Raw genomic sequence first — 21,176 nt, forward strand, 5'->3', positions numbered from 1 at the left:
GCATGCACACACACACACACACACACACACACGCACGTGCACTCATGAGACGATGGTGGTAATGATGATAATGACAGTAATATAATTTTTAAAGAAAGCAAAGACTTTCTAAAACACACTGTCCCCCACACCTAAACTTTCTTGCACATTTTCTTTGGCCAGAAATGCGCAAAGCGCTCTAAGGGTCTGCGAAGGATAAAGTCATGCCCACGAGGAATCTCCAGCCTTTACAGCCACCCGTCTAACAAGGCGGCCATTCCCCCGTTACTCTGTTAAGTACGTAGAGTGTGGTGGTGCAGTTAAGGTTCTGTGCTGGTTAGTTCTGTCAACTTGACACAAGAGTTAATGAAAGGAGGAAACCTCAGCTGAGAAAATGCCTCCATAAGATCTGGCTGTGGAGCATTTTCTTAGTTAGTGATCAATGGGGGATGACCCAGCCCATTGTGGGTGGGGCTATCCTTTAGATGGTGGTCCTGGGCTCTATAAAAAGGCAAGCTGAACAAGCCATGAGGAGCAAGCCAGTGAGCAGCATCCCCCTTGGCCTCTGCATCAGCTCCTGCCTCCAGGTTCCTGTCTTACTTGAGTTCTTGTCCTTGCTTCCTTCTGTGATGGACTAAAATGTCGAAGCATAAGCCAAATAAAAACTTTCTTCCCCAAGTTGCTTTTGTTTCATTACAGTGATAATTACCCTAACTAAAGCTGACTTCAAGTTCCTAATGTTAATTTTAATTGAATTATTTGAAATCTAAAAGTGGACCCACTAGATATATTATTATTTTATATAAGATGGCATATCACTTTAAATGTATTGGGGCATATTACTGTTAGAATGCAGCCTATGCCTAACAGGGACATTTTCCATTTCACATCTGACACATGAACATAATATTGGCCAGTTTTGTCCAGGTGGATACAAATATTACAGGACAATAATTTTTGTTACTTAATTTGATCCTTATAAAACATGAGCATATATTTACTTTCCACAACTGAAGATTTTATGAAACACAAATAGATATTAAATGTTGCTAATATTAGTTTATATCCAAACTGAGATACATTGTAAGTTTGAACAGTGTAAAGGAGTTCAAAAATCTAATATCTAAAAAAAAAATCAGTGTAATATTTAAGAAATTTATCACTATCGATTACATGTTAACTTGCTACTATGTAACAAGTTGGGCATGTTGTTGAAACTAATCTTACTTATTGGTTCTTAAGAATGGAATGAGTCTTTATTTTTTTATGTAAGTTGGAGTGTGTGCATTGAGTACAGGTTCCTGTGGTGGCCAGAAGAGGATTCGAGATCTCCTGGAGCTGGAGTTATAGGCACTTGAGAGCTCTGGGTGCTGGGTGCTAGGAACCATACTCATGTCCTCCACAAGGGCAGTATGTGTTCTTAACTGCTGAGCCATCTCACCAGCCTTGACCTATTTGCTTTAATACATGTACTAGGAAAACCTGGAATTATATGCATAGATTAAGTTCTGTTTTCACTGCACCAACTGGTGTGGAGCGAACAGAAGGCAGAGAGGAAGAGAATTGGCAGTGCGTTTCAGGCTAGTCAGGCAACTGCTCCTACTGCTCCCTTTGCTTTGTCATCTGCTGGCAAAGAGCACACCCTCTCTCCTCACCCATTAACTGGTGCCAAACAGTGCTTGCTCACTTAGACCCCACCCTGACTTTCTGTTGAGAAGTTATTAAATTGGACATCAACCATGGCCTAGCCGGGCTTTAAGCAAATCATAACGTAAGGTCGATCTCTTCCAAAACTCAGCTGAGAACCCATTTTAGCATGGCCATGCACACGTGCCTGCTTGTTTTTCTGGTATCGAGCAAGCATCCGTTCGATGTTGAAATAAATGTGAGAGAATGCAAGAGTTAAGTTCATGATCCTAAGTGAGAGTCCTGAGACACTTCCCAGAAGAGACGGTATGTAAGAACGAAGTGGAGCCTGCCACTTGAAAGAGGCTGTTCAGAGCCACGAAGGCATTGCTCGTGAGGCATGGAAAGTCAAGGTGCATTAGCTTCCAAGTCTTTATAACCAAAATATCTGATCAGATAGTTTTGTACCTTTCGATTATACTAGTTTAACTAATGCACTCCTTAAAACAAAAAGAAAGTCAGATTAAAGTTTAATTTTTATTCTTGTAACAAGAGAGTTTGAAGATCTGCTCCCCTAAGTAGCTGAACATCATGCTCTGTCAATACTGTCTGTTCTACACCATGCAACCCTTTCCCCGGTTCCCACTCTCTTCCTCGTTTGTGAGTTGGATCCCTTAGATGGGCAGGAGGGGTAGAGTCAGTATGTAGGAGATTCATACTTACAGAAACGTACACGAAAATGCATGCTTGAATGTGTCAGAATGCCAGAGAAAAGTGTGTTCATACTCAAGCACAATACAGTACAATACAATCAAGGATCCAGACAATACATACAGACAGGCCAAGACCCACAAAAATGTATAAGGTCACTGAGCCTGCCTGTTAGGGGCAATCAGTGACTGATGTATGCTGGCCTTATTTCAATTGCTCATAGTTATTTATCAGCTACAGGGAGGGATCAGTATGAGGCAGAGGGGACTGATGAGTGTATTTTATGTAGGGGATTTAGGGGGTGTACAGACTAGCTTTCTGGTCTTAGCACTCCTCTACTCCTGGTATTGAGAAGGAGAGGCAGGAGAGCGTGTGTGAGTTTGCTGGTGAGGAATCTATCCAAAACACAAAATTGGAGAACAGTAGAGAAGGACACCTGATGTCTACCTCAGACCTCACCGTACACATGTGCATTTGCACACACGCGCGCGCGCACACACACACACACACACACACACACGCACACGCACACGCACACACACACNCACACACACACACACACACACACACACGCTTTCCGATAACCATTCTTTCTGTGGAACTGTCGAGAAAACCTGGTTTTAAGAAACAAGACAAACAGCTTTCAGTGGAAAGCAATCTGAGAGGATATGGGGTTTGAAAACCGTCATGTCGGGCAGAGCCAAGTTTCTTCTCAGCTCGGGGATCGTCTCCAGTGCTGCAGATGGACAGGCAGGCATTTAAAAGGGTTAATTGGAAACCTCATGCTATTCTTCCATAAAACATCTCCTGTGTAGCCTGGTATCTGCTCTGGGTCTGTTTCTCTTTACTGTGGCCCTGGACAGTGTTAATTACACGGACGGCAGGAAAAGGCTAAGAATCATCTTTTTTGGATAATTCACTACTGACAGGGAGTAATGGCCCCAGCCATTGTTTCCTTAGGCAAAGACTATTGATGTAGCATGTGCCCCCCAGGAGCAGGCTGGGTGACAGCAGGCTTCATCATTCTCCTTCCTGCACAGACCCCTGTCACCAGATCACACTAATTCACATGATTGCCGGGTCTGTCGCTCCATCTGTCTGAGTAATGAGCCCCGGGCAAACTCAGTGGCCTCCCCTATCTCTGACTCTTTAACACAGTTGTGAGTCACACCAACCCAATGAAAGCTATGAATGTTGCCTCAGTCCCAGTGGATCCAAGCGCACGGGATGAGGGCAGGGGAGGGGAGAACACCCCAGACTTAGTCCCTTACAGTCATCCCCTGCCTTGGCTGTGGAGAGCGAGCCTCCATCCATTCTGAGACGGCTCTTGCTGCTGTGCTGCCTGCCACAGGGCTGAGCTTTGACTGTGCTCCACACGTCTGGAAAGCGTAGCACAGGCTGAGCTCTTTCTCATCGCCCTGCTCTTTTTAATAAAAATGTTTCTTTTTTTTTTTTTTCAACTCCCCCCCCCTTTAAACCCTTTAACATGGAATAGTTGATTTGGTAACAGGACAAACACTAATAATTGAGTTAAAATGAGTCACTTTTGAAACCAGGCTAGGAGCCCCATGGCTCGTAATTATGAGTTCAAAGACTGGTTTGTCTGTTAACCGGGAGGATGTCTAGCCAGAGGGGCTTTCAGTCTGCTCCCTCGGAGTCCCTCATACCCTGAGAGCAATTATTGCCCAGCACTCCCCGAGAGCTCATTAGAGAGGCCAGTGAAGTGAGAGGCAGCTTCCGGACCAGGCACAGGGGGCAACCTTCCTAATGGGGCAGCCCTCCTAATGGGCCAAACCAGCTCCCAGCTATGCCATCCCACAACATTAGCCAGTGAGCCTTTTCTACTGCAGAAGACGCTGCTGATCTGGCTCAACCCAAATGCTCCTTCGTTAAGTCACTGAACTCCTCGTGTCTTTTCTTCCCCTTCCTGCCCCATGGCACGGAGGGGAGATGAAGGCCCTGTGCACTTGGCAATGTCTTCCACAGCCCAGTTCTGCTTCTGGCTTAAAGAAAAGAGGATTTTTTTCCCCTCCATCCCTCCCTCCGTCCCTTCCCCCTCCTTCCTTCCCTTCCTAACTCTTTTTCCTTCCTCCCCTTCTTCTTTTTCTTCGGAACCACATGTTTTATTTTCACTGTATGTATCCATTTCACATGGTTTGTGGTCTGTAAAGATGTTAGCATGCAAGTCTCCTTTAGCTACTCACAACAGGCCTCCAGCCCTCTCCCTTCCCCCTCCCCCTGCCTCTCCTGCCCAGTCACCTCTGTCCTCCTTTCGTGACATATACCAACCTGATTTTCTAGACCTACATAAAACCTTGGAACCCAACGTGATCATGGCTGGATTTGCTTCTGCAATCATCTCTTGCTTCCTGCATTCATCTTCTCCCAAATGACACGCCTTTGTTTTTCCCTTATGTGTCTATAAACCACACTTCCTTTTTAAAAAAGATTTATTTATTTATTCATTATAGGCACATGAGTACACTGTCGCTGTCTTCAGACACACCAGAAGAAGGCACTGGATCCCATTACAGATGGTTGTGAGCTGCCCGCCATGTGGTTGCTGGGAATTGAACCCAGGACCTCTGGAAGAGTAGTCAGTGCTCTTAACCACTGAGCCATCTCTCCAGCCTCAAACTGCACTTTCTTTATTCATTCTTCTGCTGATGGATACTAAGGATGCTTCCTTAATCCAGCTATTCATACACAGAGAAACACAGTGAGTGACAAAATTACATAAGCTCTTCCAGATCCTGGATTGCAGGGCTTTTCCCTTAGCGTCTGATTCACAAACCCTGAGCCCTCCTGTGAACAGTCACCCCAGGCCCTTCCTCCTGTCACCCTCCATGTCCTCCTATCATGCACAGGTGCATATGTCACTGACCACCTGTAAGCCTCAGACACAGGAAGATTCACACCACACCATCCAGTACACTTTAGCTCTGGTCCATGCCCAGTGCATCTAATATTTCAGAGACTCATGCTTGCTCCTGGGCTACAGCTTTCCACTCTCACAGACACCTCTCTCTCTCTCTCTCTCTCTCTCTCTCTCTCTCTCTCTCTCTCTCTCCTGCTCCATCATACCAGTGCACTCGGGCACACACATGCGCTCAGATACACATGCACACACATTTCCACAATCACACAGACCCAGTTGCAGGCTCACTGGCTTCCCATATGAAAGTCAGGAACTAGAGGAGCCAAGTTCAAGACCCTGATTTCTACGACACAGGTTTCTAGTGGCCCTTCCTGCATGGCTTCAGGGTCACGTGGCTTCCTAGAAAGCAAGATGTCATTCAATGCCGAACTCCCTCTGGGAACCTGGTTTACTAAAACACCCCGAATGTCTCTGCAGAGAAGCCACCATGGAGGAGCAACCCTCTGACTCCCCTCAGTAGCACAGCCTCTCCCCCCACCCCATGTTTCTGTCTTTCGTAGACACGCTCTCCTGCTGTCTGGGGCAGGAAGTGCTTCAGGCAGGTGGGAGGTGGTCAGATGGGTCAACTGATGCACATTGATCCAGAAAGCTCAGTCTCGCAGGAGATTAGCTTGCATTCACCACCTTTTTCCCAACTCCACAAACAGCGAGCACTGCACAGCGGCACTGTCAGTGCTTGTAGAAACAATTGATTAGCTATGGAAGAGTAGCTGTGTAGCAAGAGAATCCTTGCAGGGATACTTACAAACCATGAAACAATACAAATACAATAAAATACAAATGTCTGGTGGAAGGGAAGAGACTCTAAGAAAGATACACTAAGCTATAAAAAGCAATATTCTTAAAGATCTTGATGCACCATAGCTTTCTATGGTGATTAGATAACGTTAAATGAAATCAGCAGGCCAAGGGGTTGTATGTGTTATCATCTTAACTAGGTAATAAGACAGAACACAGCATGAAGTGGAAAGAAAAATGCAGCCACTAAGAAGTGCTGGGGTTTGCTGAGGTGTTTTTTTTTTTCTAGCTTCTTTATACCATTCGGTATTTTCCAACTTTTCTACAATGGGCCATTTATAGATTAATAATTACAACCAAATTAATCAGTGCCTTGGGTATGGTTTCACCTCAGCAGGAGGCCAAATCCTCTGGGGTCTGATATCTCAGCTCCTGCATGTTACATGGACTGCACCCCTTTCTGAACTCTGTAGGGCAGTAGAGTGAGAGAAAATCCTCACACACCTTCCAGTGAACTCGTCAGAAACCCGGGGAATGGTAACTTCCTGCTCTCTATTGAGGAGGTGCAAATGGGATCGACAGATTCCCGGTGGGCACCTACATGCGCCAGTGTACCCTTCAAAGGAGAGGGTAGGACTAAAGATCTAAATTTTGGAACCATTTGTATGTAAGCAAATGGAATTGACTCTTGAAAGATAAATGTGTCTAGGGAGGAGTCTTACAATCTCTGGGCATTCAAAGAGAAGCCAGGAAGGTGTCAGGGGCTGCTGGGACAGACATCAGAAAGGTAGTGCCACAGTAAACTGGGGTAGGAAGTTTTCAGGCAGGTGGGAGGTGGTCAGTTGAGTCAACTGATGGACATTGATCCAGATAAACTAAGTTATCCTCTCACCGTAAATCAAGACCATTTCTCAGTGACTCATAGCAAGATGCATCTTCATTCACATTGGGAAGCAGTATGGGTCTGGGCAGGTAGGAGAACTGCCCTGATTCTAGGTACACAGGTTGTTGGGGGCTGTACAGGAACCACTACTACCATGTCACTCCACTAGAGGAAGAGGGCATGAGCATCACATGGGAGCCAGACGGTATGTTTATGCTTACACTGCAGGTTGTGATAAAAATATCCTGACCAAAAGTGACTTAGGGGAGGGAAAGGTTATGAATGATCAGTCCATACACACAGGAACATGACTGTGGCAGAAGTTTACGCCAGATGGTCATGTTACATTCATAGTCAAGAAGCAAAGAGAGACTGCCGTGCCCGTGCTATCTGATTGGTGATCCTTATCTAGCTTTCTTCGCTCTTACACTATTTGGGGCCTAGGAAATGACGCTACCCACAGTGGGCCAGGTCCATTAATAATCAAATCAATCCCCTACAGGGCAACCTGATCTAGACAATTCCTCAGCTGAAGCTGTCTTCTGTGGGGGTTCTAGGCTGGGGCAAGTTAGTAGTTAAAAGCTATCACAGTGCCTACATCAGGAAGTAACACCTATTCCCAGCATTCATTCCAGGGCTAAATGAAGAGGGCCTCCCACACACTTCCTGCCTGCACTCCTCCAGTGTTGAGTGAGAGCTCTGCTAAAATAAGAAGAGAAAGCTAACCACTGGCTTTGGAATGTTTAAGGTCCTTGAGGATCTGGAAAGATGAGTTCCGGTGTGATAGATGGGCAGTTTGCAACTGGACTGAAAGAAAGAAATGGAGGGATATTGAGATGGAAAATGCAGAGCAGATCTGGTTTAAGCATTTTTGGTTTTTTTGTGGTGTGTGAAAAAGGTCAGAGAAGTAGACAGAGAACTGAATGACAAATGGGGTAAAGAGAGAACATTATGAGAATGTGAACCCCTGAAGATCGCGACACCCCACTCTCCCAGCCCTCTGCATCCCGTGAATAGTCTGATCAACCCACTGAAAGCAGTGATCTTTCCAGTTCACGAACAAAGATGCCCCAACCTTATAACCTTTCTGAACCTGTCAGTTTATATAGATCAACATCTATCCCTTAACTCAGTCACCAGGGCCTTTTTAAATATGCCGCTGGGAACAATCCAAAAGAAGCAGGGGGTTGCTTATGCCAGAGAAGAGGAGAACTGGAATGAGGAAAGCCCAGGGGTGCCAAAGCCTGGACAAAGGAAAGGTTGGCCTTTGATAAAGTGATGCATCCTGCTGGTTCCATTGCTACCAGAAAGAAAGCCCAAGTGATGGGTGGCCATAAGGGCCCAATGGCAAGCGCTATAGTGGAAAGATGAGGAAGCTCCTGCCTCTGCAGGAAGTGTCTCAGTGGAAGAGGCTCCTGCTGTGGCATGAGTGGGGCTGCTGTAGTAGGGGAAACTGAGACCACAGAAGCTATGGGGCCAGCCCAGATGCTTTACTTCTTTAAACCTATTTTTAAGAAGGATTTTAAAATGTTTTAACCTCTCTTTTAGCCCATCACCAACCAGGGGTAGTGTAAAAGAAAGGTTATTGGGATACAGGGGAAGCGGACCTGTTTAGAAATAGTTCTTCAGAGCAAATCTAACCTGCGGGGTCAGGATATATCCCAGCAGTCCAGTGGAGGAGTATCAGGGCAGTGAACATGACCCAGCAGAAGCATACAGGCCTCTGCCGGATCTGCACAACTCAGCAGGAGAGACCAGGGCCAGCAAGGATGCCAAGAGAAGTTTTCTGTCATGCCTCTCTCAAAAAAGTGACGCTCCTTGAAGACAAAAGACATGAGGGCAATGAAGCGTTGTAAAGCTAGTTATGTAAGCCTCTGCCACAGTCCGTGAATCCTATTCCTATTCCTTCCAGACATCGTGTGTTCTTTTACAGTCTTGTCTTAGCAAAACACCACCTGAGTCTGTAGCAGTTCCCATCACACTTTCAATTGGCCCGAGTCCACAGAAGCTGCAAGAAGACTCCAGAACACCACCAGGAGGTTTTTTTTTTTTTGCTGTATTTCTTTCTATGAAGTCATGACAAACAATGACCATGAAGGAATGGCAAGGTGTCCCAATACCATCTAACATTGTCTAGTGTCTGTTGGGTCCTTCTTAATATCACGTGTCTTTTTTTATATGTTTGCTTTAGTAAAACATCTTTTTACCTATGTCTGCTTCAGTGAAACATTTCTTTATGTGTCTGCTTCAGCAAAACATCCTTTTACCTGTGTCTGTTTCAGGAAAACACTCCTTCTCATGTCTTCTCCCACCATCCAGCACAACTGACTTTCCAAAGAAAACATGTTTCCACTTCACCACTCCCTCTCCCTGTACATCCCATAATCCCCATAGTCCCCCTTCTCTGCAGTGTCCTCCTGTGTTACATGGCTCTCATACTCTGAACAGCTCCTCTCAGCGGTGGCCTTGCAGGTGACTCACTGGCACCCACATGATAATCGTAACTCTTCCCTACGCTTTCACTGTTGAAGCGATTGCACATCCATCCCTCTGCCTTTCAGACTCAGCATTCCAAGAGAGAAGCTTGGAGCTGTAGGTTTTGAGGACATGTGAACTGGAGATGAGGAGGCTGGGAGGTGATAGAGTTGTAGAAACACATCACCCCAGAAGGCACCCAGCCATTTCCAGAGGAAATTTGCACCGGAGGGAACGAGAAGGTGTTGGGCGCAGGGCACAAACTTTTCAGCCACATGATGAGGAAACCCAGGGTCTCTAAAAGTACAAGACTGTCTGCCTATTGTTAAAAACACTAACAAGTTAATGTCCCTGTGTTGCATATGTGAAACTTACAGAGGGGACAGCTCAAGATGGATCCATGTATTAGAACTGCTGTTAACTCTAATTATTCTCATGATCATATGGCATGGCCATACATCAGCTCATCAACATGTGTACCTCAAGTACGCGGACTCTGGTTACCGATGCTTCAGTAAAGGTCCCTTTCTGTAGAGAAACTGAGAAAGAGGCTTGCCTGTTGAGTCAAACCCGAGAGCACAGTATATATTTACCACTCACTTGCAGTTGATTTCGAGACTTTCGGTCTCTTTCAACTTTTATCACCTAACCTCAGAAATGAGCCCACTAGCACACAGCTAATAGGGCCACTGGGAGAACTAACTTGCAAAGCTGAGGCAGTGCCTCTAACATGTGCTCAAAAGCCTCGTTCCTACCAGCATGTGAAGCTTACATCAATTCCATGTCACAGAAAATGCACACACACACACACACACACACACACTTACAAGTAATCTCCCTGCCCCTGCCCACAAATGATAAGCATGGGAAATTTTTTAACTGGTTCACCAGGAACTTCTGAGCTACGGAGGCAACAATTTCGCATTGAATGCATACACATTTAAGGGACAATGCATTTGGGGGAGGGGACAGCTGCTTTTGGGTTTTTTTTTTTTTTTTTTTTTTTTTTTGAGTTTGGTTTTTGTTTTTCTACCTAAGCTATAAGACCTTTCTTTCTTTTTTTCTTTCAAAATGTATATGCAGATAAAGACGGAGGTGCGCGCTGCAATGCTAACATGTGGTGGGACCTTGCCTCACTTATCAAATGACAGGCCATGCTTATGACACGTCAGCCACTACCTCCAGAGCCCCAGGTGTTGGTGATGAAAGGACTCTTGCCCGAGACCCTAGGGTCCCGCGAACTGTCCTTTGGTACTAACCCAGGACAGCTCGGACTCCTGTTGGGTCAGTGATGTAGAAACTGAAGAGGAAGGCAGGCTTCCTGTTTAGAAGGTCTGTCAGCGACCCGACCCGTCACTTACAGAGTCAGGGCACACAGGTCCTGTCACGGCACTGGACACTGGAGGCCCTTCCAGACCCTCCTCATCAGAGAGCTTAAGATGGTCAGAAGCATTTGAGAACTCCAGGCCCAGCCTGGCTGTGGGAGCACCACCTCAAGGCCCAGCCTGGCAGTGGGAGCACCACCAGCCTCCCCCAGATGGCTGAGTTCACTCCAAGTCCCAGCAATGCCAGCAGGACCCAGGCTGCTTTCCAGGCTCCGTGCCCATGTCTGCCCACTGTCGTCTCCAGAAGCACACATGGGTACTTGTCCTGGATGAGAATTGTTACAACATAAAAACCAGAAAGGGCTCAGCTGAGGAAAAAAAAATGAGTGTCTTCTGTGGTTGGCCTTCAGGACCACCATATGGGGGTCTTCACAATGCCTTCTGGAAGCTTCCCTTCCTGATCATGCTAAGTGCCCATTTGCTTCGTCTGCTGAGCCTTATTGTGCTCACCATGGAGAAAGTGGGAAGAGGGTGAGCCCGCACACCGACCCCTTAACCTCACCCTGCCCACCAGCTCCGCGCCACTGGGCCCCGTGGGATGGCCCCTGCATGTGGGACTGCTGCCTCTGAGAGTCAGGAACCCATTTGATTTATTTAAATGTGGTGCCACCACTGGGTGGGTCTCCTAAGGTTTATGTGGCTTTCCATTTCACATTTTCCTTTTGCTCCCCTCCCAAGAGCCCTTGCCAAGCCTGCTGTGCCTCCGCCTGGTCCAAGCCAGCACGGAGGATCTTCTCATTGCAGGCTGCCCGCCCTCTGTTATCTTTCATGTGGTGGCCCCAGGGAAACTGCAAGGCAGGTCCTCATCTGAGAATCTTATCCAGGTGATAGCCATGGTCCGGATGCAGACCTCTGACCCTCAAAGCCTTGGGCCACTGGCCTAGTCCAGAAGTCGTCAGTCAGTAGCACCAAGTTATTTAAATAAAGCATCGTTCTTGACCTTGCCCAAGATCCACTCTGTGTTCATGACATCTGCAGCCACTTTGGCCGTGGCTAAGTGGTTTTTTGTTGTTTTTTTTTTTTTTCCTCCCCTCATCCTCAGATTGCATAGCCCACTGGACGCACCCAGCAACCCCTTAAATTGTAGCTGGGCTAATCATGGCCCTTTCAAGCAAGCAGAATCATGGCAAATGATACTGCTTTCTACTGTGACCTCTATCACCCTGGTGTCAGAGAAAGGACTTCTCATTTCGCACTCACAATCGTCTCAATGGTCAGAGCTCCAGAAGGCAAGGATACCACTGTGAGGAGGCAGGGGTGTGGCGGGGATGGTCGGTGTGCCAGCTCCGAAAGTGGCAAAACAAAAGCCACGGAGATGATGAAGGGGGACAGAGGAGACTTACTAAGTGCCACTTGTCACCGAATTGGCTTATAATCTGGAAGCCACCCCTTGAAGGACAAGCTTTTGAGGCAGAGATGAGTGCCACAATGCCTGCCCAAAGCACTTGCCACAAGTGCCAACACTGTAATTAGTTTCCCTGGCAGAGGATGCAGAGCGGTTAGCAATGTCTTCCACGGGTGTGAGGAAGGAATGAAGCAGGCTGGGGCCAAGGATTTGCTCTCCCTCCCTCTCCAGTGCCTCCAGAACTGTCCTCCTTGCTAAATCCTCTCTACACGCAGGGAAGGAAGGGAGGCTAGTGTCTCAGATGCCCCTCTGATCTTCCTCAGAGATGGTTCTCTGGTGTGTGTGTGTGTGTGTGTGTGTGTGTGTGTGTGTGTGTGTATACAAGTTCACATAGGTGTGTCTGTGCATGTATGTGTACAAGTTCACATTGGTGTGTGTGTGTGTGTGTGTGTGTGTGTGTGTGTGTGTACAAGTTCACATAGGTGTGTGTGTGTGTACAAGTTCATATAGGTGTGTGTGTGTACAAGTTCACATAGGTGTGTGTGTGTGTGTACAAGTTCATATAGGTGCATCCGTGTGTGCATCTATGTGCCTGTGTATAAAGGCCAGAGGTCAATGTGGAGTGTCTTCCTCAGTCACTTTTCACCCCAGTATTTGAGGCAGGGTCTCTCATGTGAGCCTGGAGCTCACAAATTCAGCTAGTCTAGCTGGCCAGTGAAGCCCATGAACCTGCCTGTCTCTACCTCTCGAGCTCTGGGGTCCCAATCAGCTAGTACTACCCCTGGCTTTTATGCAGGGCTGGGCATCCAAACCTGTGTCCACACATCCAAACCTGTGCTTCACCAACAAGCCACCTCCTCAGGTCCAGTCCCATCTCTTCAGATCTCAGCCCTTAGCTAGCCAGAGCCTTTATTCAGCGCATCGTCTTCGGTTCCCTCACTCTCCATTCTGGGTTAAGCTGTTGACTTGCTCTTTCCCTGGTGTCCCTGGTGGGGACCTTGGTTTCCTTTTTATGTCCCTGAGGACATCTTTGGCCACGGCACAGTCCTTGAGACTATTGGATGACTAACCATCCGTTGAATCTTCATAAGCCTCCTGAATTTCTTGTTCCATTTCTCATCTTGACACATGGTCTCCGCCCCTCCCCCACCTCTGCTTCAACACTTAAATGAGTCTCCTCCCCTCCGTCCCTCCTCCCCTCCTCTCCTCCTCTTATTCCTCCCCCACCTCCTCCTTCCTATTCCCCTGTCTGTTCCTTCTAACTTAGGCACGCTGGCAGGAATGGAATGGAAGCTTCTAACTGTTTATAGGAAGATATTCATATCATATTTCATGCAGTTCACAATTACTGAGAATTTTTCTCACCTGTAAAAACCTTGTATGAAGGGCTGGGGAGACGGGCCATCTGTTAAGGGAACTGCCTGCTCTTTTAGAGGACATGGGCTTGATTCCCAGCACCTCCATGGCATCTCAAAAGTGTCTCTAACTGTAGTTCCAGAGCATCCAGTGCCCTCTTCTGGCCATTGTGGGTACTGGTCAAGTACACGCATTGACATAAAATACAAATAAGTATTTAAAGCCTTGCATTGTCTGCCATACAAAAGTATACCTGATGCCTGCCTGTGGCCTGCTATCCCTATACAGCCATACGGTTGGCCAGAGCCATTCTGTCACCTACCATTGCAAAAGTTTCCTCCAAACCCTCTCTCCCTCTGGAAACCTCCTCCTCCCTCTATCCTACACTTCTCAGCATCCCTATTGGTCTTCTTTTATTACCCTCTTCTTCAGTCAGAGAAAACCCGAGCCCTGCATGAAGACGTGTCTCCCAAAGAAAATATATCTTTGGCTCTTGGTGCACAAAATCACTTTGCAGCCTGCAGAGCTCAAGCCTTCGTCCTTTCACTTCGGTCAATTTTGCAGCAATAGCTTAAGCAGAAGTAGGTTGTGTGAGAACAGCCAGGAAAATAAGCTGAGGTCCACATGCCCCAGACTAAAGGAAATCAGACAGCAGGCCCAAGACCGAAGAAGTTCTCCACTGCCCCCGTGGGTTCTTTCCACCCGGTTTTCCATGGGACCCTGTATTAGGGTCAGGAGAACTTCCAAACACTCTGAATTTTATTCTGTAGCAAAACATGGGATTCACTTTTAGGATGATTAAAAAAAAATAAAAGAACAATAAAAAAGAGGAAAGGAGGCAGGAGAGATGGCTCAGCAGTTATGAGCACTGTCTGCTCTTCCAGAGGGCTTGCCCATTGTCGTCACCCACACAGCGGCTCACAACCCCTCTGCAGCTCCAGTTCCAGGGTATCTGGTGCCTTCTTCTTGGCCTCTGTGGACACTGGGCATGCATGTGGTGCACAGACATACACGCAAGCAAATATTCATATCCGTGAAAATAAATAAACGTTTAAATAAAAAGGGGGGCAGGGGATCAGCGTATAAGAATTGAATGCCTTCAACGTCTGATGCTTTTGAAACCCCAAGACCAGTTTGGGACATCCCTTGTGGGCTGCATTTCTGTCTAAGCACTCTCAATTGCTGTCAAAAATCGACCTGCACTCTGCCTTCTGGACGTGTAAACATCTCCCAGCTAACCACCTAAAAATGTGGGGACACTTCTTTAGGGGTTAAAGGTTGTTCTGTGTCTCACCAAGCCAGGAGGCTTCTTGTAGCCATCCACATTTTCTATGATCTGGCTCTGGGACCTAAGACCTACAATTCCTTATAGGCAAACAAATCACGACAGATCAGAACTCCGAAGTCCTAAGGCCTCCGGCCTCTGCAAGGAACTGATTCTGAAACGCTGGGGTGGAGACCTGGTCAGTTCTATGCTCTGCAGACCCTGCTAGCTGTCAGCAAACGGCAGACATTCTCTTTGCTCCTCCCGAGACAGTGGTACTTCCAAGCCGTCTATGTGTAAAAGTTTCTTGGAGCTGGGGTTCAAAGCCAGCAGTCGGTATTTGTTCTCGGGAGGAAGTGTGGCAGCACATGGTTATCTTAGGAGGGAGAGGAGTGCGGAATTTCAGTTTCATGTGGTACAGGGTGTGAACCTGCCCAGTGGGATGATGGTAGAGGAATACTGGGGACACAAGCACTGCATCCCCTGCAGTGTCACAGGGTGCTTCACCAAAGTCATGGGATGGGCGTGCTGGGGAACAGCTGTATTCTCAGCCCTCCAAAGGCCAAGACAGGATCATGAGTTCAAGGTCTTCCCTATAAATATTGATCACCAGCACAGCGTATAGCCCAGGCTGGTCTTGAACTTCTTATATAAGTGAAGATAACCTCGACCTCTTGATCTTCTGAACTCCACCTCCCAGGGATTAGGATTACAGTACGGATGTGGGACACCACACATGGGTTATCCAGGGCTGGGGACCAAGCACGGGGCTTCCCAAACCCTGTGAAGAGTGGGATAATGAACAGACACTGTGTCTACCCTTCCACCCGGGATGTGGAACCTCTCTCTCCCCATACAGATACCCCACCATCCTGAGGGATGCTTTCCCCCCTCCCAACAGTCCACTCTCAGAGCATTTACCATTTCCTGCTTCTCTCTCAGTGGTACAGCAAGCTGCAGTGCAGTCATTCGTTCATCCTTCTTTCTCTGTGGATGGGCTCTGACCACTTGAAACACCGCCATCCGAGCTTCAATCTACCCCTCCAATCTCACATCTCTGTTGCATGCCTAGCCCTGTGCCAATGATAAATAAACACCTCTGGAGGGAGGGACTACATAGATGTCTGTCCCCTCATCAAGGTAAGCTCCCAAGTGCAGAGGCTGCTCTCCTTTCCCTTTCCAATGCGTACAATGCCTGTTTAAAGGCCAGGAATGCTCACAGGAGGAAGAGCATATTTCTTAAACCCAGAGAGAGAGAGAGAGAGAGAGAGAGAGAGAGAGAGAGAGAGAGAGAGAGAGAGAGAGCGCAAAGCAGAGCAGGGATGACCCTTCAACAGAGTAAAGTTGTTCTTTACTGTGGGGGATGACCTCGAATTGAGAGTATCCGTGTAATCCGAAAAGAGATAGACGAAGTCTGCACACAAGGGCAAGGGCAGCCAGGAGGAAGGCTGAGATGGAAATGAGGCTCCCGTGCACCAGCTGCTTACAGCATCCACCCCTCAGGCATCTGCATGGACCTCTGGTTGCATGCTCCATGCACCAGCCTTCCGAAGTCTCTGCAGAGTCCAGAGCCTGCTTCCCCTTCAGGTCAGCCACTGAGGTCTGCCACCCTGTTCTCTTTACGACTTGGAAAGCTAGCTGGCAGGTTTTGACTGTTTGCACCAATGTCCACCTAGCCTTGGTCGCCGCAGTCAAACCACCCAAATTCCAGAATGCATTCTCCTGCAGCAGAGTAGGAGCAGCATCGCCATCATCCTGGTGGTAAGAACAGGAATATTCTCGTGTTCTTGTCTTCTCAATTATCCGGTCTTTGAAAAATCACCGGATTACACTGATGGCTCCAAGTTTCATAGCAGAACCTTCTAAATTCTCTAAGGACATGCCCTCCATGTCCTTCCTGTTCCCACGATCCCTTCCATCAACAACCCAGAGCCTGTCTAGCTGATTCCAAGTTCTCTCCCGGACCTTCTTCCCTAAGAGTGTTATGGAAACTGTTCTCATCACAAATAAGGCAGGGGCTGCAGAAGGAGCGGCCAGGCCATGAAGCTTCTCCTTCTGTCCCAGTCCTGATAGAATCTGAGGAGTGGGGGAGTCAGCCTTAAGGTCCCACGGAAAGACCCAGTGTGTCCTCTGTGGAGCTAACTGTACAGCACAAAGCATATTGGGTTACAATTGGGCAAAGCCTGGCCACAGAGGAGCCCTAGGACATGCGTTCCTTGACTCTCTTCGGCTCCTCTAGGAAGATGCACACCCCGTGAGGTGGCCTGAGTGAGTCTCAAGTATAGTCAGGAGTGTGGGGGACAGACGGAGGCAGAAATGAGCCCTGACCAAAGAGGGTGGGGTGCCGTGCACATCACCACATCACCTCAGCGCCATTCAGACATTCCTTGTGGTGCTATTTTTACTACAGTAGTCATGAAATTGGTGTCAGATGGGCTGGGCCAGTTCCTCAATTGGAGAATGGAAGATAGCGGGGTTCTTTCCAGGGAAATGAGGTGGGGGTGCGTGAAGACCATTAAGAACGTGTTCACCAAAGCCTTGGGCTGTGCTCCCCCAACAGTCAGAACAGGCTCATCGCCCGCTTGAACTTAACAAACAAACAGGCAAAGGTTGAGTATCTTCTGAATGCAAACCTTGAGCAAAACACTGAGGAGTCAGATAACATTGCGATCTGTGGCCCTGGAGGAATCTGCGTTTCCCTGGAAAGGAGCATCATGCACAAAGACAGTGCCTGCTGGACTGACTGTCCCAGACACAAGCCTTGGGGGAGGGACGATCTGTTCTGTGTGGGTTCAGGGAGATGACATCTGGCTAGGGCTGACTTTTTCAAAGATCAGCAGAGGTATTGGCTAGTAGAAGAGAAGTCTCCAGCAGGATGGGGTAAGGAGGAGAGTGGCAGACATTTTTTTAAACACAGGAGTTCTGCGCTAGCACACACCAAGTCCTGAGTTCCATTCTCAGCACAGCCTAAAGCAACTGTGGTGGCACACATGGCCCAGTACTTGCGGGGGGGGGGGGGGCAGGGGGTGTGGAGGGCGTAAAGCCGGGAGGACCTGGAGGTCATGGCCATCCTTAGCCATGTAGAATGATGGAGAAGCTACAAGAGATCCTCTCTCGAAAGACAACAGTCTGTCCGTTTCTCCACATCTTAGTTGCCACCCAGGTTCTCCTGAGGACCCGTGTATACACCTGAAATGGCCATTTCCTCTGGAGGCTGCTTAGTAGGGAAGCTGGGGCAAGAAGCCACCCGTTTCCTCTAAAGGACCTGCTTTCTGAGGCTGGGCTCCAGAATTTGTCCTGAGAGCAGAGCCAAGCCATGAGGGTTGGCCTGCAAGTGGCAGTGGCAAATTAGGGTGTTAAAATTGGACATAAACCGGGGACCTCCCACTATGGGCTTTGGAATGAAGTGTATAACTAACTCCTAGTTAAGGACTGAGACCTCCTCACCGGCCACAGGACGTAAGACTGAATTACGTAAGGTTAAATAGAAGCTAGACGCTAAGGACAGAACTTTGAAGATTCTGTAGCTGCCAGTCTGGGTTCTAATTTGTGTTACTAAATGTCTGGAAATTCAGAGAGAAGGTTAACAACCTAAAATGGGGCATAAGGGGAAAACAGGAAGAACTGTGCCACCAGGAAGTAGATTCACAGATGTGCTCAGCATGGGGGGGGTGGGGGGTGGGGGTGGGGGGCGCTTGGAGGCCTGCTTCTCATTTCCTCTGACCAGGCATTCCAAGCCCTATCCTCATCCCCACCCTGAGTCACATGGATTCACAGGCACAGCCTCTGGTCAGGCACTACCTGTCTGCCACAGCCTCTCTGCTACAGGCTTGTGGGAGCCCCCGGGGTCAGCTCCGTGGTCTGAATAAAATGGCAATAAGATTAATGGCGTACCAAAATGATGTGACTGAAGCCATTTCCCCCACCCCCACCCCCCGTGTCTCTAAATAGGGATGAGAGAGGAGATGTCACTGGGACGCCAGGAGGCTTTTGAGATTTTCAAGAGGGACCATGCTGACAGTGTCACCATCGAGGACAACAAACAGGTTCTGAAGCAGAGGTAAGATGGAGTCAGAGAGTTGCTGGTCCCCTCAGGTCAGGTAGGCCAGTCCAGAGACTCTGTCCTTCTGACTGGTCAGTCTAATGTCTGCAAGGAGGTCTCACATTTCCCTGTGTGCACCCTGAGCTTGCCCATCCCAGTACTACTGTGAGCCACTTGTAGGTCAGGGGTCTACTACTGACTGCATTAGCTCTATGGACAGTGATCACCTTGTATATAATTCTCAGCAACCTGGGACTCTTACAAATGCCTTCATAATCTCCAGGAAAAATAAGTCAGGCTGGGGTGGGGGTGGCTCAATGGATCATGCATGCTGTGCATGCATGAAGACCTGAGTTCTAGTTACTGGCACTATGCCCATTGTTTTCCAACAATGGGAAAGGCAGAGAGAGAGAAAGAGGGGGGGAGGGGAGGGATGGGATGAGGGGAAGGGAGGGGAGGGGAAGGGAAGGGAAGGGAAGGGAAAGAAGAGAAGAGAAGAGAGTGAAGTATTTCTTGGGGCTTGATGTCCAGCCTGAGCTGCAGGTTCAGTGTCTCAAAAAAAAAAAAAAAATTGAAGCAATAGAAGACAGTGGAATTGGCCTCTTCTAAGGTCATCCATATTTTTGGTTAAAATGGGGACTTGGCATGGATGAAAGGCCTGACAAGAGATGAAGGCTTAATACAGCCGCTACAAAGGAAAGATGAGAAAGCTGGCTGGAAGCTGTTTCCCAGGAACAGGAGCATATCTCAGAGCTCATCAGGAGCCCAGTAACATAACACAAGTCCAGCACTGTGGAGAGTGGACTAGACCCTCTTAGTCCCAAAAAAGTGTGTGCACCTTGTGACCTATCAATTCTACCTGGGGTTAAATATCCCACCCGGGCTCCTGACAGGGCATATAGAAGAACGTTCATGGCTGCACTGCTTACAGCTGGGGATAGTTCAACAGGCTCTCAGTCCCCATGTTAAGCAGTTGTCAGGTAATACAACAGAAAATCCATGGCTTAGGATGCAGTGTTGGTGTGATGGATTAGACGCTTGCACATCAACAAGCGTAGATCTTAAAGGCAAAACTAGGAAGGAACACAATTCCAAAAAATTACAAGTGTATTTACCCCAAACCAGAGACCTCCATACAAAAAGATCCACCCCAAGGCTACCCTAGGAATGGGGGTAGACAGATGACTCGCTGTTAACAGTGATTCCTACTCAAGCATGAGGGCCTGATTTCATACCCCAGCACCCATGCAAAACTCTGGACTTGACCACCCAAGGGCCTCTGACTCCAGTGCCCCGGGGATGGATCCAGAGAGACCTTACCTCAAAAAACCAAACCAAACCAAGGGGGCGGTGCCAAAGAGATGACAGCTGAAGTTGACTTCTGACCACACACACACACACACACACACACACACACACACACTCACTCACCAACTGTTGATGTTTTGTGTACCTAAGTTTTAAAGCCACCAGCATGGCCAGCATACTTGATTTTTGGTTCTCTGAAATCATAATGGCTCCTGGTTGCTTTAGGCTTGTATCTGAGTCTGGATCTGTGTCTGATGGGGAAGCAGTTCATGAACTGTCAGGGTGAGCATGTGTGGCTCTCTCAAAGGCTTTTCCATACAGAGCTGCCCTGACTCCAGTCCAGTAGAGTTCTGATAACCTAAGCAGCTACTGGATTTTACTGGAAAACATTCTTGCTTGCCCAGGGTGGGCAGAGCTGCCACGGCTCCTACCTTCCTCTTGCTTCCTCTTGGCCACTGTGCAAAGGAATGGACAGGACTCACTCCTCTAAAAAAAAAAAAAGTCTTCCGGGCAATAAGTTGGTCTTTAAAGCCAATGAAAAGGAGGCAGTTAGTGCATGCACTTCTGGTGTGCCTGAATGCTGGCCCCTGGTCTTGGGGAGGCTCAGCTTTCTGTATGTGACAAGAGAAATAAGATGTCACATTAACAGGACATTTGCCCTTCATTGGCCTACAGCCCATTCTAAAAAGAAAATTCTACATCTGTTTGACGTTAATATAATGGTATCATTAAGGAACTGCTCCATGCCAAGAGGCAGTGGGGTTCCACCGGGAGCCTCGCCCTCTCTGGCCTTCTGCTCTTTTTCTCATCCGCAGACATTACTCAGTTGTTAGAGACTACCGGCGATGTCAGGCAGGTTCTCTGGAGGCACACAACCCATGGAATGAATACCTATCACAAATGGGAATTATTAGATTGGCTTATGGGGTACAGTCTGGGGAGTCCAACGGGGGCATCCGCACACCAAAGAGACAGAGACTCCAAGAGCTGCCTGTCAACAAATGGAGAAGACTCAGCAGTCCCAGTGCCACCCCGTCAGCATGGAAATCCAACGGAGTCATCGACGCCGTGTCCATGTTGGAAGGCAGAAGACGACAGTCCAGTGTCAGCGAACAATTGGCAGCCC

General features: G+C 48.0%; 1 protein-coding gene across 1 annotated transcript in view; it reads left to right on the forward strand.

Moving 5' to 3' along the window:
- The window catches only part of Kif6 (kinesin family member 6), a 286,100-nt gene that overhangs the window by 194,234 nt on the left and 70,690 nt on the right, over positions 1-21,176 (forward strand). Inside the window, exon 14 of the mRNA XM_021218471.1 lies at positions 18,652-18,760. Coding sequence (XP_021074130.1) covers positions 18,652-18,760 — 109 coding nt within the window. The remainder of the gene's footprint in view (positions 1-18,651; positions 18,761-21,176) is intronic.

The sequence above is a fragment of the Mus pahari genome, chromosome 18 (genome assembly GCF_900095145.1).
Source record: "Mus pahari chromosome 18, PAHARI_EIJ_v1.1, whole genome shotgun sequence".
Taxonomy (NCBI): Eukaryota; Metazoa; Chordata; class Mammalia; order Rodentia; family Muridae; genus Mus; species Mus pahari.